General features: G+C 40.0%; 3 protein-coding genes across 6 annotated transcripts; 1 reads left to right on the top strand and 2 right to left on the bottom strand.

The window, feature by feature from the left end:
• The first annotated feature begins 264 nt into the window (after nucleotides 1-264).
• On the top strand, nucleotides 265-5,095 carry LOC103982906 (exocyst complex component EXO70E2). 2 transcript variants are annotated; one of them, XM_009399984.3, is made up of 2 exons: nucleotides 265-664; nucleotides 2,834-5,095. In XM_009399984.3, exon 2 carries the CDS (start codon nucleotides 2,959-2,961, stop codon nucleotides 4,846-4,848), a length of 1,890 nt encoding a protein of 629 aa, XP_009398259.2. In that variant the 5' UTR covers nucleotides 265-664; nucleotides 2,834-2,958; the 3' UTR covers nucleotides 4,849-5,095. The 2 variants fall into 2 exon arrangements, with proteins under 2 accessions (XP_009398259.2, XP_064962063.1); XM_065105991.1 differs by having other exon boundaries at nucleotides 2,813-5,095.
• Nucleotides 5,096-8,498: 3,403 nt separating this feature from the next.
• LOC103982907 (presenilin-like protein At2g29900) lies at nucleotides 8,499-9,886 on the bottom strand. Its single transcript, XM_009399985.3, has one exon. The coding sequence runs from the start codon at nucleotides 9,839-9,841 to the stop codon at nucleotides 8,648-8,650; it is 1,194 nt and encodes a 397-aa protein (XP_009398260.2). The 5' UTR covers nucleotides 9,842-9,886; the 3' UTR covers nucleotides 8,499-8,647.
• A 289-nt stretch (nucleotides 9,887-10,175) lies between these two features.
• LOC135585216 (uncharacterized) lies at nucleotides 10,176-17,819 on the bottom strand. Of its 3 annotated transcripts, none has more exons than XM_065105988.1 (4): nucleotides 16,298-17,801; nucleotides 13,121-13,560; nucleotides 10,701-11,443; nucleotides 10,176-10,504 (listed from the first exon to the last, which is right to left on the bottom strand). In XM_065105988.1, the coding sequence occupies exons 1-4, from the start codon at nucleotides 17,091-17,093 to the stop codon at nucleotides 10,465-10,467; spliced, it is 2,019 nt and encodes a 672-aa protein (XP_064962060.1). In that variant the 5' UTR covers nucleotides 17,094-17,801; the 3' UTR covers nucleotides 10,176-10,464. The 3 variants fall into 3 exon arrangements, with proteins under 3 accessions (XP_064962060.1, XP_064962061.1, XP_064962062.1); XM_065105989.1 differs by having other exon boundaries at nucleotides 10,187-10,504; nucleotides 13,121-13,542; XM_065105990.1 differs by lacking the exon at nucleotides 10,176-10,504 and having other exon boundaries at nucleotides 10,600-11,443; nucleotides 13,121-13,542; nucleotides 16,298-17,819.
• Between the last annotated feature and the right edge of the window lie 96 nt (nucleotides 17,820-17,915).

Below are 17,915 nucleotides of genomic sequence, written 5' to 3'. Positions count from 1 at the left end.
TGGCACCGAAAGCGCGTTTTGACCCGTCGATCCGACGGTCGGATTTTGGCGTTCGTCTTCCTTTTTGCCCCGTTCTTTCATCTCCAACTGCGTCGCTCGTTGAACACCGACCTTTCATTTCGTCACCAAGAGATATGGGCCCCATTGCTCTATCCAGTCAAGAAATAAGTAGAACATAGGGTCACGAATGTGCTACAGTAGGCCAAGTGATGATCTTTTTCTTTTGTCCTCTTTCGCCACTTCGTTCCAGAGGTCGTGACGGGTCGTGACAGCAGCGCACGCCGAAGAAAAAATTAGAGGCTAAGGGAAGAGAAGGGAAAGAAGAGACGAGAGACGCAGCCGCTTGGAACTTTGGGAAACTTCGGTTCACCTTCTTCATTTGCCTCAAATCCTCTCTGAGATCTCCATCAGATTTCTCGGACACAAAGTTCTGTCTTTGAGTCCTTGGATTTTTGGACCCCTCCCCCCACCCCCCCTTCCAATCCCGTTCGTCGACCTATCCTCCTCATCTAGTCAAGATCTTTAAGTCGAGTGTCTTCCTCTTCCGGTCTTCTTGTTGGATTGACTTGCCGTTTTGGTGGTGCTGCTTGTCAGAGCTGATCTCCGCTTCAGGAAGGAAGGAGGAGAGACAGGAACGGGGTTTTCTCGCTTTGAAATTCCAAAGGTGAGATTTTGAGTGGGAAATCTGCAGTTTGATTCCGTCTCTTGTTTGTTCCTTTTGTTTTGCTAATCTTCAATTCCATGACTAGTTTTGTGGCTTTTATCCGAGTCTTCCATATATTTGATCGAACTTCAAAGAGAACAATAAAGAATGGGGATCTAAGCTCATTGAACCCTTATTCATCTGTCCATTTTAGCTACTAGGATTTCCTTCCTAGCATACAGTCTGTTGCAGTTAGGATTGGATACCGTCTTTAGTTGATTTCTCGAGAACTTCCTAGTCATCTGACTTGTTCTTTTGCGCTTTATATACTGTTAGATATGCAGGGAACTCTACGATCGACATCACATGCACGATAGAAGAACAAAAAGAAAAATCCCAGATTTTTACTAAAAATTTTTTATCGTTGTACGAAGATTGATGCGTGAAACCGTAAAATCGAAAACCGTGCATACACGAGAGATATGTTTTACCTAGAGAGATCGTATGTCTCTGAAATCCTATAAATATATGAGAGAGGATGAAAGAGATCAATTATCATCCTCTCTAGCGGTGATCCACACGATAGGAGCTACGAAGATGCTCCTCGAATCGTTACCTAAATCTCCACACACCTCAAATAAGGGTTGTTGGTTGAGGAGGAGAAAGGGAGAGGAGAATAGGAGGTGACAGTAAAAAAGGTCTAGCCTCTGACCCTTTGGTTTCCTTATATTTATAGATGTCTCTTATCAACTTAACCCTAATGTATCATGTCATATTAGGTACTGAATCTTTATCCAAATATCTAATATTCTTAGATTAGTGGATCTCTACCCAATAATCTCTCATTGACTTTTATTAGATCTCATCCATAGGTTCCAATAACTTATTGGATATCCAATAATTCATGGGCTTATTGGATATCCAATAAGATAGGGGCTCTAGCAGATATCTCATATTCGAATTTCTACTCACCGCAACACCTATCATATGTGTGTGACCCTCTAGGCCCAACATCAAGTTAGCCGTGAGTCATACATGTTAGAACTCTTTCTGGCTCAGTGAATTATTATCTCTATAACAATTCACTCGACTCATCGACTGCGGACGTACTAGGCTACTACGTCGTAATCCCTGGGCCACAACGCCGCAGTCCCCAAACCTTTCTGTCTTCAGTTACTATGTATATATAGTTTCTCATCCATCTAATGTCCCAAAGATCGTATATCGGGCATGGTGTTGCTAGGCGCATACAATTTTTACTCGAGTATCGCTTTAATCGGATTCTCCCGAAGAACTCTTTCACTCTCAATCCAAATGACCCTGGCCAAGGATTTGTCTAAGCAAGAACATATGAGATATTCCTCTTATGACACCGAGAGTGGATGATCCTCTATCGACACTCAATAGCCCTCGTAAGGTTGGTTGTCACTCCTGATGATCGGCTATGCTAGATCTGGAACTTTCAAACTTGTAAGTCTGGTATCAAAGAGTGGAGTACTCATACAGAATATCCTTGGTGTCTCGAGTCTTAGGACTAGATACACCACTAGGACGACAGAATCGTTGTCTGATAATGAGGCATCATCGATCATCTAACATTCAATGAGCGGATCAATCAATGAACTCATTCTCTTATAAGCACATGTACTGTATCCCTAGTGTCCCACACGAGCACCTATGAAATCAACCGCCTCCATCATATGGACGGATATATAGTTCACCAGTCTGTCCGGTTATCTCGATGTCCATCTCAAATAACATATGATTGAGATTATTTAGGACCTGCGTTTAAAGGTGAATCGGTCTCATTATCGTGATCTCATCACGATTCGATTCTCATTGCATATATTCATGGACATCACAATATATATATACAACAAATAATATAAAGTGAGAAAATACCATAATAATAATAAACAAAAAGAGCGCATACCATGTCACACGTGTCATCACTCACGTGATTGGCTTGCAGGGCACCTTTGACTAGCAAGATATTGTTGCCCTCCATTTTTGTGTATCAATGGTTTTGACCACTGCCCAAGTTATCTGTTAAAGACATTAATTCTTGTGCCTATCTTTTTCCCCTATTGGTAGATCATTCGGGCAATTTTCTCATTTTCTGTTTGTTGTGCCATTCTTTCTTGTTGATTTGTGCAAATAATACCTTAGTTTTGTGCATCACTGATACAGAGAAGCGTGAAGAGAAGTTTGGGGGGTTACCCACCCGGTTACCCAAGGGTGGGCTTTTGTGTTGTTGTAACCCTGCGTGTTCATGTTATTGTGGTGAAGTAGTGGGATCGTATCAAAATCATTCTATGGCAGGGTGTGTGTCTGTTGGAGCTGCTCAGGTGGAAGGAAGGCATGTTGTGATGCAGGAAGAGACTGTAAACCTTACTGATGAGATGGCAGAAATGATTGCAGATCTTGGTATCCAGTACTCGAACTTGACAATTGCAGAAGAAGTAGGAATCTGTGACATTGAAGAGCAGTTGAAGGAATTGGAGAAGAAGATCCTCAGATGGGATGCTGATAAGTCGATGATATGCTTACAGGATGTGACTGAAGTTCGGGAACTTGGTGAAGTACTCGGACTACTGTATTCGAGCAACAAAGATGAAAAACATTATGAACTCCTGAAGTTTGCTAAAAGCATTCTTCAGATGGCTATGGAAATGCTCGAGGATGAGTTGGTTGAGCTTCTCAGACAATGTTGCCAACCTGTGGAGCCTGACATCACATCATTTCATTCTGCAGAAGATGACAATGTGGACAATTTCTCAAGCAGCTCTTTTGACGACGAATCTGTTGGGGGCATATCTCATGGTGATACCATCAGAGAGTCGGAGAATGATGTTACCAGTTCAATCCAGCATGGTCTAGTTTCTAATATCATCTCCATTTCAAATTTAATGTTCCTATCCAATTATGACAAGGAATGTTGTCAGGCCTATGTAGCAGTCAGAAAGGAAGCACTTGAGGAGTACCTCTCAGTTCTCCAAATAGACAAATTTAGCATCAGCGAAGTGTTCAAAATGGAGTGGAAGCAATTGAATCACATGATAAATAAATGGAAACAAGCAATGTGTGCATTCATTCAGGACTTTCTTGCCAGGGAAAGACACCTCTGTAATCTTGTCTTTGGGAAGCTTCCAAGATCAGCAAGGGAATCTTGCTTTGTCGAGATCTCAAAGAGTTCGATTCTTCAACTTCTCGGCATTGCTATGGCCATAGCCATTGCACCTCCGAAGCCAGAAAGGCTATTTCAGATACTTAATACCTATGAGGTTTTGAATGATCTTCTTGTGCGCATGGAGCATTTCTTCCCAGAAGACTATGGATCTTGCGTGCTAACTGAATGCGATGAAGTTTTGCTGAGGTTGAAGGAATCTGTGAGTGGGACCATAGAGGAGTTCAAAAATAATATTCAATCAAATAGATCATCCACTGCATTTGCAGGAGGCGGAGTCCATCATCTTACAAAGTATGTCATGAACTACATCAAAGCGCTTTCCGCTTACAGTGAGACCCTTGGTCTGATTCTTGAGGACCAACAAGGTGCCGACCAATCTTCATCTACAGAAGATGGTGGTAGAAAGACTTCTTTGGATCAGTCCCCTCTGTCTTGGCATCTGAAGTCACTGACCACAATTTTGGAAACAAATCTTGATCATAAATCACAACTTTACAATGATGTTTCTCTGCGAAATATTTTTATGATGAACAACATCTGTTACATGGTTGACAAAGTTAAACTTTCTAACCTCAGAAACTTCTTTGGTGATGAATGGATTCGTGTGCACATCAGGAAGTTCCATGTGCATGAACAGAAATACGAGAGAGCCTCATGGACTTCTGTTCTCTCTTTCCTGAGGGCAGAGGGGCTTCACAAGCCAGGTTGTAGCATTCCTTCCTTGACAGTTCTTAAGGACAGGTTCAGAGGCTTCAACCATGCATTTGAAGAGGTTTATAAGGCTCAGACAGCATGGTTTGTTCCTAATGATGGACTCCGAGAAGATCTGAGGATTTCCGTATCTGCCCAGTTGATACAAGCGTACCGAATATTTGAAGGTAGGTATGCTAGCCATCTGGATGGTGAGAGACATCGAGAAAGGTACATCAAATACTCCCCAGATGACTTAGAGGAATACTTGCTAGATCTTTTTGAAGGGTCCCCAAAATCTTTGCAGAGTCAACGAAGAAGGTGATATCCGGACAGTTTCACAATTGCCGCCACTTTCTGTTCAGTCTTCTAGATTGTTGACAAAGTACTTGTATACAAAAATGCCTCTGGTGCTCCAGTGTTCATTGCTGATTCTTACGGTATATATTATCACATTCTTAGGAATTTGGATCTTCCTGATTCTTTTCTCCTTTTAGATGTAAATATATGTTGGTTCATAACTTTACAAGATCAATTACTTTTATAGAGATAAATTCTCAAGTTATACATCACTGACACAGAATCATTATGCAGCAATTCTTTTGTTTATTCAATCAGTCTTTCGAGTCGTTCATGTAGAAGCGACAGGTGTGTCTATCATCAACACATCGTGTTAACCTGCCGTTAGTTTGTAATGATATCTCATTACTAATGCCTGGTTTTGGAGATCCAACTATAGTTCAGAGTTTGGGCAAATCATTCAATGTTTTATTAGTTACTGACATCCTATTCTAATCTTCTACCAGATTGCCTTCTCGTTTCATCAAACATCATAAAGGTTCCTACAGCATCTTCTTTCATTTCCTGTTCCTCCCACACCAGTTTTCTGTGAGATGGATTTGGTTGATACTATTATCTACATCCTTGCTGCTTAAAAGGTAGGTGCAAGGCATTTGCAAACATAGGATACATTGTGCTTTTACATCATCTGCTTGATTTGACTATTTTTCCACTGTCCATCAGACTAGTTTGCTCGAGGAAGATTATGCTTATATAACTTAGCAGGACCTAATGATCTCCAAGAGTGCTTTCATAATAGGGAATTAGGAAGGAAGATGTCACAATGTCTGTAGGGTTTAGGTTTATTAGAACAGACATTTGTTACCAGTTTTTGTATATTACAGTTGTTATTACATCTTTATACCAACACTAACATGATGGTGTATATTAGCAGCAATTGTCTAAGAATCAAATCTGGACTGAGAACTTTGAGAGGACTCTGAACATTTATGATTTTTTAGGATGACACTGAGAATGATGATTTCCACGGATATAGTTATAACCAAGATCAAACACAATCTGCATGTGAGATCTTCTTGATTGACTTGTGATACTTTCACCAGTCTCAAGAGTGTATGATCCGGTTCTCAATCTGAACTCTGATTGACTACAAGAGAGAAAGGAATCACAAGTTTCATTTTGTTATCACATTAACACATCAAATGAAGATATTGAAGCCATTGTCTCCTGGAAACCAACAAGGAAATGCTGATATTTCAGAGATTTGTGAAGGGAAAACAAAATCAAGAGTACATTTCTGTGCTGCATGTTAATTTCTTAAATCTAGTTCTTACAGCTAATCACTTTCCATAAGTGAAATGACCTCATCTTTGAGTAGAATCTACAAGAGCTGCAGCACTTGCATGCTCATTCATCCACATGAGATGCTCCAGTAGTGTCTCATTTGGCAACTTTATATATCAGTATCTCCACATGTATCAACCACATGTTACGGTATTAGGCAACCACAAGGCCTTCAACAGTACTATTACAAGGTTCAGCCAACATGAGAGCTCAAGAAGAAGAACATCCAATTGGAGAAGTCATGTTCAGAAGTTTAAATGCATTACTAAAAGCATACTTTGATATTACTGACACATTAAGCAAGGTGTCATCCAAGCAATCTACTTCATTTTTACATTTTGGCTAGCATCAACTTGCAGATATAGCAAGATGAAAGAATACACTGTGAATGGTTTGAGTGTTCAAATTGGAGATGACGGAGTCATCAGATGATTCCTTGAGTGCCTGGCATCTTCATCAAGAACTTACTAGCTGAATGCTTGAATTTGAAGTGACTATGAATCCTCGACACACAGAAATTAAACCTATTGAAAACAAAGAAAAATGTAAGATTAGACTGCAAATGCAGGAGTACAAAGAACACCTAATCTTATCTAAGCCTTTGTATAACCACTGCCATGGAGGCAAACCCAGTTGAATCCCATTATGATTTTGAGAGAAATTGTTCAATCTTCTTCAAAGCTGCATATGAGCTAAAGCTATCACCGCTGCCCAAAAAATGTCACGCTACAATCAAAACCTTTGGTTATTCCTATAAACATTATCATCTGAAATAATGGAAGCTGATGCCAGTAGTTTAGCAAGAAAATCAGCTGTTTAAATGCCCATGTAATCCACTGCTTCTTGAATATAGTTAACCAGGTGACTGAAAGCTGAAAATTAAAGTAGAATACAGATCAATAAGCTTTTACTCAGCCTGTTTGATGAAAAAAGATAAGAGATACCTGATTGTGATGAGGACTCTCGTAAGTTTTCTCGTATATTCCTTAAGCACAGGGAAACTTCAGGGTTTCACAGATAATTAGAGAAGAAACACTGATGATCCATATTCTTGACGAATGTTTGTAACGAGATAACTTATCAGTCCATAAAGGTTAAGTACTCTGTCCAAGCAAGCTTTTAGATAAAGTTGGTTTTATAGCAAATGACATAGTGGAAAATTAAATGAGAATTATTGCACTAATGTAAATCACCAAGAGAAAAAGATCATCTTCAATGTTGAGTGACAGATCAGATTAAGATGCACAAGAAAAATATCATCATCACCTTTTTCCAGATGTAGATTGGCCTCAATTTTGTTTAAAAAATCAACCTTAAGAAATTTTGAAGTTGTTCGAGCATATATGAAAACAAAAGAAAAAACAACACATTATTTCCCTAGGTTTTGTTAGAGTCATAATATTGTTTGGTACTTTCATAAGATTCATGAAGAATTGCAAGGGTTAAACCGTTTTACGAAGACGATGTATAAGTCATATTCCAGATATCACTAATTGCCACAATATCAAAAATTTTAAACTGGTTAAATCTACAGAGTTTGATAGGTTGATGCTACCTGAAGGTTTGAAGGTTTCATTTGTTATGATACTTGTCAAGCTAAAATCTTTAATCATTGTTGCCATTTGGATGATGCCCACAGCTCAAGGGTTTAATGTTGTGTCTTTATAGTAGAAGAAACAAACAAAGAGAAGGCAGTAACTTTGGAAGAACATTCTAAATTCAGATAAAGTAAAATGACGACCCAAAAACCTCTAGTTGATTATTGTGGAAATGCTCAACCTGGCAAAGTACAGACCAGATAAATTGTTTTCAATAATTATACAACACAAATTATCAGAAGCTTTACCAAACATATGAGCTTCAGAACAACCTTAAAATCAAAAGGATTTGTGAAGCCTATTTCATTAAAATACAATAGCAATAAAATTAACATTTGCAAATGTAAGGGGCAAGTATGCTTGGAGTAATAGGGAGCTGAATCTGGTACCATCATATAAGTTCTTACTTTGCTCAAGCTTCCACAAGATGCAAACTCATGCTGTCTCTGAAAAATGCTGCATGCCAATATAGCAATCACTATTTAAATGCATACATTTCACAAACTTGCACTCTTCATATTGTGCCTGTTGTGTGAATTTATCTGTCTTATCTGCGTAAGTCTCTCTTTATTAAGGCGACAATGAACTATAATGAAAGCAGAATTCTAAAAAGAACTGAATGTAACTCCAGTTCCATAAAAAGCATCACTTGAAATCACATTTTCAATTTTATCAAAGCACAATATTCACTAAATGGTGCAAAATCTATGGAACTGGAGAAAAGAGAACAAAGTTGAGAATAAATCTTTTGTGACATTATAAATTACCATTATACAAAGCCTCAGGCACAATTCTTGAGCATTTGCATTCCACAATAATGCTGCAGAAAGCAGTAAAGAGATCATATCTCTAATTTCCATTGGAATGAAGAAAAACACCATGCTAGAACATCAATAGATTTGTGGAACACTGGACCATAAACACTTCCAATGAAGCCCTCGTCAAGAGATAGAAGATTATACCAAGTGCTATGGACACTGGCAGAGCTGGCAATGCCTTGCGATAAAATGCTAAGAGCAACAAAGTGATACCCAGCCCAGACATGATTGCAAGATAACAAGCATACACTGTCATGAAATCGTACAGTGCTGCTCTCCCCACCAACACACTATAAAATATAAAATCTCCAAGCCCCAGCTTGATTGCACCTGATGAACTCAACCCAATTCCTTCAAGTTCCACTTCTCCATGCCTTTCCAATTGCTGTTGTAGGAAAGGTGCCGTCAATGCTGAAACGGATGGCCCTTCTTCGGCAATAACCAGACTTGTGTCCTGCGATGCAGGATCTCCAGCTTCCAAATTATTTGAGTTCGAACTTGAATTAGAAGCAAGATCCCTTCTTTCTCTCCACAGCCTCCTACCCGCCCCCGGGAGATGCTCCACGGGCCTTGCCTCATAGACCAATGCCGGTAACTCCTCGTCCCTCGAGATGGCAAGCTCCACAAGCAATCTCAAGGGTCCGCCCGGCAACAGAACAGCAGCTAAATCGTACAAAGACATGGCAATCAGAAGCGCCCAGGTGGTCCACTCCGGAAGGAGAGTGAACCAGTAGGCGACGAGAACCCCGATGATCACCAAATACCCCTGGTTGACCATGATCGGAACTTTCGCCAAGAATACGGCCAGAACTCCAACAACGGCGAAATTGAACAAGAGCAGCGAGAAGGTGACGACGTCAATGGGGACGTAGAAGCGCGAGATGAGCAGCAGGAAGACCTCACCGCCGAGAAAGGCGAGGACGACTAAGGAGGAGAAGGCCATGTAGGACTTGAGGAATCGAGTGCAGCGGAGGTAGAAGAGGAGGACGATGACGAAGGTGAGGAGGGTGATGAGGACGACGAAGGAGAGGGAGCTGAGGAGGGCGCCCTTGAGCTTGTCCCAGAAGGAGTCGGAGGAGTCATCGGAATAGGCGATGGTGGCGATGGAGGCGAGGCCGCCGCCCGAGGAAGAGGAAAGGGCAGTGACGAGGAGGACGACGAGGAGCATGCAGGCGGAGACGGGGGCGACGATGCGGACGATCTCCTCGCCCAGCGTTTCGAGGACGCCCGGGTTGGAATTAGGGTTTGCTTCAGCCATCGGAGGCGGAAGAGGCAAAGGAGACGCTTTTGGGTTAAGAGAGGAGCAATAAATAGGTAAGTTGACTTCAAAGCAGTCAGACACATCGAAACATGAGAAGAATAGAAAACAAAAACAAGGAAGAAAAAACCACTTACCAACCAAGAAGAAGAATAGAAAACAAAAACAAGGAAGAAAAAAACACCTACCAACCAAGCTATCACACGCTTGTGTTGGATTTCTTCTTTAATCCAAGAAAGCCAAAAAGAATAACCTGTAAAAGGATGGGGAAAACACTTGACATCATGGTTTTCATGATCATCCATTCTTATTCTTTGATTTGTAGATTGCAATGCTTTTTTTCTGAAGGGTCTTGAAACAATCTTGAAGCAAGGTTCAAGTTGTTTTGGCACAATTCAAAATGTATGTCGTTCAGATTGGATCATATCGATGGTATTTACTGATCTGCAGATCATCCGAGACATCCGATTCTCCGTCTTCAATTCTTTTTCCTCCTTCCTACCGATATATTTTTCCTCCTTCCTACCGATATACAGATCGATAATGATCCAACTGATAACAACTGACGATGATCCATATGAATACAATATCAAGATCTAAAAGTGCCTCAGATTGTATTTTTCTCACTTGGGGCTTGTTGTAAAGAGAGTGCATCTCAACAAGCTGTACAAAACAAGTATAGAATCAGAATGAATCAGATCCAGGATGTTTGGAGAAAGGAAATGACACACTGATGAGATAAAAAAGGCTAAAACTCAGAAACCAGAACATGTTCAACTTTTCATTATAGGTAATATACAAAAATCCATCTCATAGACAACGATCCTTGGGGATTCAATCGTCCTTTGGAAAGAGATACCTTTGTGCATGTAGTACAATTGGTGAGCCTTGCCTTGTTCGCTCTAAAATTTGTTCGATTAACATTTTCATTTCGTCGTCATCTTCATCATCGTTATATTCATCTTCATTCGTCGTATGGATCTCAAGAATCTCATGATCATCGTTCAATCCCGTGCTCTTCAGATTTTGCTCCCACTTAGTCTCCCTCCCGCAACGTTTTGGCACTTCCATTGCCCATGTAAAACTCCGTTCAGATGAATATAAGCCATGTCCAAGTTCACCAGTCATGTTAGTCGTGGATGGCAAGTTGTTCACCATGTTGGCTGTCCGTGTGATCTCTTCATAAGCTTCATTGTACGTGTCTAGAGCATCTCCAGCAAGGTTCAAGCAAAATGGCTGAGCCAAAGCCGTGTCTCCGGCAATACCCGTTGGGCTGTCCTGGTTGGAGGAAGATTCCATGTCGCTGCTTGAGAAGGCTCTTTGCGAAGGAAGGCGCTCGGATTCTGCCGACTGAAGTTGCTTCTTGGTTTGCTGAAGCTCATCCTCTAGCTCTTTGATTCTTTCTTCTAGCCTGAGTTGGATCACATCGTGCAGGCGTAAGCTAAGCTCTCGTGGTGAAACTGCATGGTTGACATTGTAGATATGGTTTGTAGTGTTCTCGCTGTCACTTGCACTATCATCCTGGTCCTCAGAAACCCCACCGGGGAGCATATCTGCCTTTAGTTCCCCATATACGACATCAGCAACTACATCCAGATCAAGCTGCAATGAGACATTTCGAGAAAGGTTGGACATGTCACTGTTGTCAGAAGAGAGGCATCATGATAAAATGCATCTTAAATCACATTAGCGTGTATATAAGAATGATATCTATATAAAGTGACACAGAAACATGACCAAAAGTTATCATCGAAGGATGTCATGCATTATCCTTCCACGACCAAAAGCTACCCAGAAACAAGTTGTTGACCATAAATGTGTGTTTAGAATTTTTAAGGAAATTTATTAGGAAAACATAACACAAAAGCCCAAGTAATATACCATTGACAGAAATAAAATTGTGGAGATTAGATTTATCACCATCATCAGGTACAATGGCATCAGACATCTGGCTCCCATACGGTGCAAATACAAGTAAATATAATGTTCTTCCCAATTTCAAAAATCAATTTACCAAAAATCACATCTCAGTATCTGGAAGTAAAACTTCAGAGTTCAATAAATAAAATTTAGTACCAAAGACATACATGAATTGTAACAAGTTAAATCTTAGCACCATCTTCATGCCTTATAAAACACCTATGTAAGGCGATGGATATTGCAGCAGACGAAGCAATCATGATGTAAGTGAGCCTACAAATCAAGAAGCCTTGCTGTTTAGGTCTGTAGATGAATAACATTGGGATTGATTCCTGAATACGAAACCAAAGGGAAAAAATAAAAGGATCCGCAAGGAAGGAAAGAAATCTACCCACTGAATTAGGACCCAAATGATGATCACAGCAGATATAATCTGTAATTTCAGCATGGCCAGAAGGTCAGGTCAAGTTGTTTGTGAAACAGAAAGATGGGAAAAATGTTTTGGTTATTAGCCTTCTTTTTATAAAACAGATCGATGGTTCAGGTTTTGAGCCCCAATCTATAAAAATCGAGTACTGCTTTCTTGAACATGGACATTGGAAGTAGTGAAATATCCATACAGATGTCATCTGTAAGAATTGTATGATGGATGATCCTTAACAAGTCTCATCTCATCTGTATGGATATTCACTTATTTGTTCAAGTGAGACTAAGAATGCAGAATAGATGGATAAGACTTTGAATGTTTGCCAATAACTTCTACGATACCTTCTGATATGTTATATCACGGACCTGATATAAGTAAGGATCAATGGATGAAAGGAAAAAGGAAAGCAAGCATGGATCAGATCCATTATATAAAGGCCATTTGAACAAGGTAGAGACAGAATATCTAGGTAGAACACTACGAAAGAAATACACAAGACTATTTATCACGTCATCCACTCAATTATTGTTTTCAGAAAGCTGTAAAGGAAGTTCAGAAGAAAACTCAAAGATGACGAGAAAGTGTGAAAATTTTTCTATTAGTATTTCTAGCATGTCTCATTCTACCTTGGTCAATGTAGCTGGTTTCATATACATATACAGATTTGGAAGGAAATATTGTTTTGCAAGCATTGAATAAGAAATGGACCAAGTTAGCCAGAATGGTTGTGTTTGCTGCAATTCAGATTCAGAAGATTGCTAGAATGTTCTGGCAAGAACATGAAAACATACTATGTCAAATGTTTTCTAGAAAGGTACCACTAAAGAATCTTTATAGGATATGATAAATAAAAAGCAAGAAGTAGCTGTTTCAAATAAATAGCTTTTATTTACAATTCACAAACAACAAAAACAAAGGTCTTTTGGCCTTACCTCACCAAGTGCTAACTTTGTTCCGTTCAGACTTGACCTGTTCATGGTCAGTTCCAGTTTCTCCAGTTCAATCTCAAGCTCTGCTTCAATCTTACTCCTTGACTCTTCCTTAGAGAAATTTAGCTGGTCATATTCATCTTTTTCCTCTACAGGAAAATAGGATTCTGGAAGTTGATCAATGGCAGATTTAATTGATTCAGCAATGCTGTCAACTGGTTTTTGGTGCCCACAAGCTTCATTAGCCAATTCTTTAACAGTTACGGCATCTTTCATATCCAACTCCTCTTGCAAATCTTGAATCAAGTTCTCCGAACCCTTCAACATGTTGTTTAAATTCTCTATTTCTTTTCTATTTGATAGCACAGTGGATATGATTCCAAGGCTGACTCCAATAGAGAAGATATGTATTCCATCATGCAAACCTGGGTACAATGTCGGTGCTGCTTTAGAATGAACACTGTAATCAAATTATATTGCGAAATTATTTAGAATTTGAGACAATCAACTAAAACTCAGATAACAATTTAGCCAGGATGATGTTATATATACATTAATGTATAAGACCCACATGGCATTCTAGGTGACATGGGGAACCCCACAAGAGGTTGAATTTGATGCCTCTGCATGGGTGACACCTAGGGGGCAAGTGGAGACTGTGCCATTGCCAATACATCAATGAAATGTTGTGTAACCTGTGTATGTGTAGCAGCAATGAGGCAGCAAAACTGCCACAGAAAGAAGGCAATAAACTATCGTAAAACTGAATAATATATGAAAAGATCTCATGAGATGCATCGACCATGATAGATGACAATGCTTGTTCTGCGGCAAAAAGGATTACGAAGAAGACTGCCGATAAATGTCAGTCTGGTTGCCACATTATGCCAGCATACTCATAGATTAGTAGTTTTGAGACAAAAATTACAGATCACACAGCACTTGCATAACAAATGTAAGTTGCTGTCTTAGTACATTGGTGTTACCAGTCACAAAAGAAACATACTGATAATGCATGTATATCTTTTATACATCAAGGACGTGTTATGAAAACCAAGGTTTGTAATTTCGTACCGTACCGAAGTTTTGAGCTCGGTTCGGTATGGTATAAGTGTATTGAGCAGTACATTTTGGTGTACCATTCGGTATATATATATACGACGGCTTTGCCCACGTGAGGAGCCATGCGAAAAAAAAAAGAAAGGGGAGCAACGTCGCTGAGGCGACGTCACTCAATTTCCTCGCACTCGGCGACGTCACTCGGTTTCCCCACGCTCGACAACGTCCCCTCGGTTTCCCTAGACAAAAAAAAAACAAAAAGGGCAAGGCGTCGTCGCTCGGTTTCCCCGCGCAAAAAAAAAGGGAAAAGCAACATCGCCTCGACGATGTCGCTCAGTTTCCCCACGCGAAAAAAAAAAAAAAAAGGCATCGCCTCGCTCGGTTTCTTTTGCTGGGGAGAAGAAATTGCTTCTCCCCATGACAACGCCGAGGCTTCGTCGCCACACCGAATCTCCAGGTTTTCTTCTTTCTTCTCCCTCTTCTTTCTTCTCTGTCACCGACCTCTTTCTTCTCCCTTTCTTTCTTCTTTGTCACCGATCGATGCTATCGCCCGCTATCCCGATAGCGGACGATTCGTGTACCGATCTGCTGACGGACTGGTACGTACCGCCCGATACGGGTGGTATCATTCAAAATTAAAATCATTGATGAAAACTACAAATTCACATGATGAAATAAGAAAATTGAAGTAAAATTTTTAAGCAAGAGGAAGCATTGAAATATATAGATTATAGTAGCAAGTGAAAAGTGCAAGGTCCATCCACGTAACCTGAAAGGAGTAACCCTAGGGATGGAAGCACACTGCATCTACTGTGGGACTCCCTTTGGAGCTCTATATTCTAAGGAAACAGCCATCTCGACATAGGAGTAAAGTTCACTGTCACACACAATTGGAAAGGTTTATGCTGATAAATACAAGTTAACATTATGGTGCAATTTCTACATACCCCACAGCTTAGGTCATTGTCTAAAGGTTACGATTCAAACTTCCATGAATGCCCTACAAATATATGGATACCCTTCTAAAGTTTCACAAATGCCCTTACAAATTTCTGAACAATATGAGCATGGAAAGACTATGAAATTATAAGAACCATGATACTTGTAGGCCATAGCTTTGAGAGATCGTAAATGAATTTCACCTATTTCCAATGGTAGATATGCAATTGCCCTGTGTGTCAGCAAACCCTTCGCATGACACAGAACCCATACTGATATCATCCTAACTCGATGCCAAGACCCACTGAAACTCGAAAGTAGGATTTAATATGACATCTCAAAGGCTACAGAAATCATTTCTCCACCTTCCAGAATGGAAAAACACCCCATCACAATGATATGCCAATCTTAACAGACAATAGTCCATCACATATGACAATATACTACAAATAAAAATGTCACCAGATCAATTGACCTTCGTCCAATTACAAAAGAAAAGAATATTTATAAGTCAAAACAAAGAAACTATTCTCAAAACATCAGAAACACAGTAACATTATAAAGCAACTTAGCACATCGCTATGCAAAACAGATATATATTACTCAATTAGATGAACAATCAATTAATTGGTGACTAGGAATTGGAAGATGGACTACAGCAACAAGAACTTCCACTTCTATACTCAACATGGAAACAGTTAATCGAACAAGAATAAAAATTAAACACACCAACCTGGATTTTCCATTTTTTATATTCTTCAACCAAGAAATTGACCAGGGTGATGTTATTAGTCAAGGAATCAACTAGTGATATCCATTTGGGCAGAAAATTAAAAAAAAAAAAAAAAAAAAAGTCCAGTATACCAGTCAAACTAATTATCAACAGAGTGATATGGTGAGAAGAAATATTGACGAGTACATAATACAGTCCACAAAGAGTTAAAACAAAAGATAGGACTGAGGAAACTAGAGAAAACACAATATACAGAAATATTAATAAAATATGATTGTATGCTTTTGCTTCAAATCTTTAATGCTGTTTTTCCCTTCCTAGTAAATCTAATTTTTCATTGGATATGGTCAATGACTATTTCAGCAGACAAAGTAAAATACAAGTCAGCAACCATCACACTACAGGCATCTTTAGTATCAGAACCAATGAAAACATGGTAATTATACTACCTTTTTGATGGGAGATCATGTGTGATCTTCGACTGTTGGAAGGTCCCACAATATCATGTGGTGTCTCCCTACTCTTTCTTTTTGGTGTCCTCAACTCAGGAAGAGAAGAAACCCCTGTCATATTCTTCATATTCCCCTTGTTCATTCCACTATCAAAAGTTATGCCTGTAGATCCAAAACTAGATTTGTTAACTATCTTGCTCTCATCTGTTACAATAAAGGGCCTCAAGCCTGGTGTGGTGGAAGAAGGAAACGAACTGAAAACAAACTCTTCAATTTCAAAATTTGCATCGTAAAGTTGAGGGATTAGGCAGTTCTCTGTGGAAGAAAGCGGCTTAATTGAGCTGCGGTGAGAGCGCCTGGCTCTAATAGTGCTTTGACCTCTACCACACGCGTAACCCAGACTAATACTCTGTGGAGAGATCTCTGGAAGAGAATTATACATGAAACCATCCATTTCATACCCACATTTCTCAGAACAATCATCATTTGGTTTCACTAATTCCTCATCTCTCTGATAACTTCCCGTTTTGAAAATCCATGGCTGCAAACTTAAAAGAGAACCATGGTCCCTCACATACTCCCCTGAACTCATGAAGGCATCTCCATTATCAGCACTACTGGAAGCCATACCCTCACGTAAAGAAACGCATGTTGACTCCGTATAACCTCTAGGGGTGTTGCAAGGAACTTTATCATCATTAGAAGAAGCATCTTCTGGGGCTTGTTTGCATGCTAATCGCTGAAAAATTCTACCTCCAGATTTGACTCTCTTCTGGTATACCTGCTTATCCATTCAAAAGACTAGCTTGGATTACATACAACTGAATTGAGGAATTTTTTTCTGACAAGAATTCCTCCTTCCTATTACCCAATAAAATACACTGCTGGACTAACTGCTGTACAACATTCACTGCCACAGTATCTACACAATTCTGCCCCTTACGTGCAAATTAAAAGCGCCGAGCAAAGCTTCCGTACCCACAAAATTTCATCTTTTCCCAGTCAAATAAATCTCCAATACGAAAAGCCTAATAAAATGCAAACAGCCCACGGATCGAAACTCAGATCCCAAAAAGAGAAACACAGACACACATAAAGAAGGGCACTTCAAAGCTCCAAAACCCAGATTGCTACTAACAAAGACAATAACATACGAGAAAAGATCGGATCTTTGGGGCGGATAACCGAGAACCAACGGGACAGGCACTAACGCTAGCGCCGTCACCGCCAAAGATCCGATCTTTCAGCCGAAGCGATCCAAGGAAGAAGGAAAAAAATCAATCTTGGCGTGGAAGCAAGCAGTCAACGGAAGAAGGCAACAATCAGAAGCACCAAACCAGAAGGAACCGCAACAGGGAGGGAAAGAGTGCGAGGGGGTTGGGCATCGGACGACAGGGGATGAGCAGAACCCAACGCCAACCTCGCAACGGCGAAGGAAGCCCTCAAGCGCAGAGCGCCCATCTCTTCCCTCGCCTCCAAACAGCGGGATTCCAAACCTAAAACAGACAAAGCAGCAGTAGATTTTCCTCCATTTATTATTATTATTATTATATTTAAAGTTCACTGTTTGCGTTCGAGACTTCTACCGACATCTACCCTTGACGTCTCCCTGTTA

This window comes from Musa acuminata, chromosome BXJ2-4 (assembly GCF_036884655.1).
Source record: "Musa acuminata AAA Group cultivar baxijiao chromosome BXJ2-4, Cavendish_Baxijiao_AAA, whole genome shotgun sequence".
NCBI lineage: Eukaryota > Viridiplantae > Streptophyta > Magnoliopsida > Zingiberales > Musaceae > Musa > Musa acuminata.
This window is presented reverse-complemented; position numbering and strand designations above follow the sequence as displayed.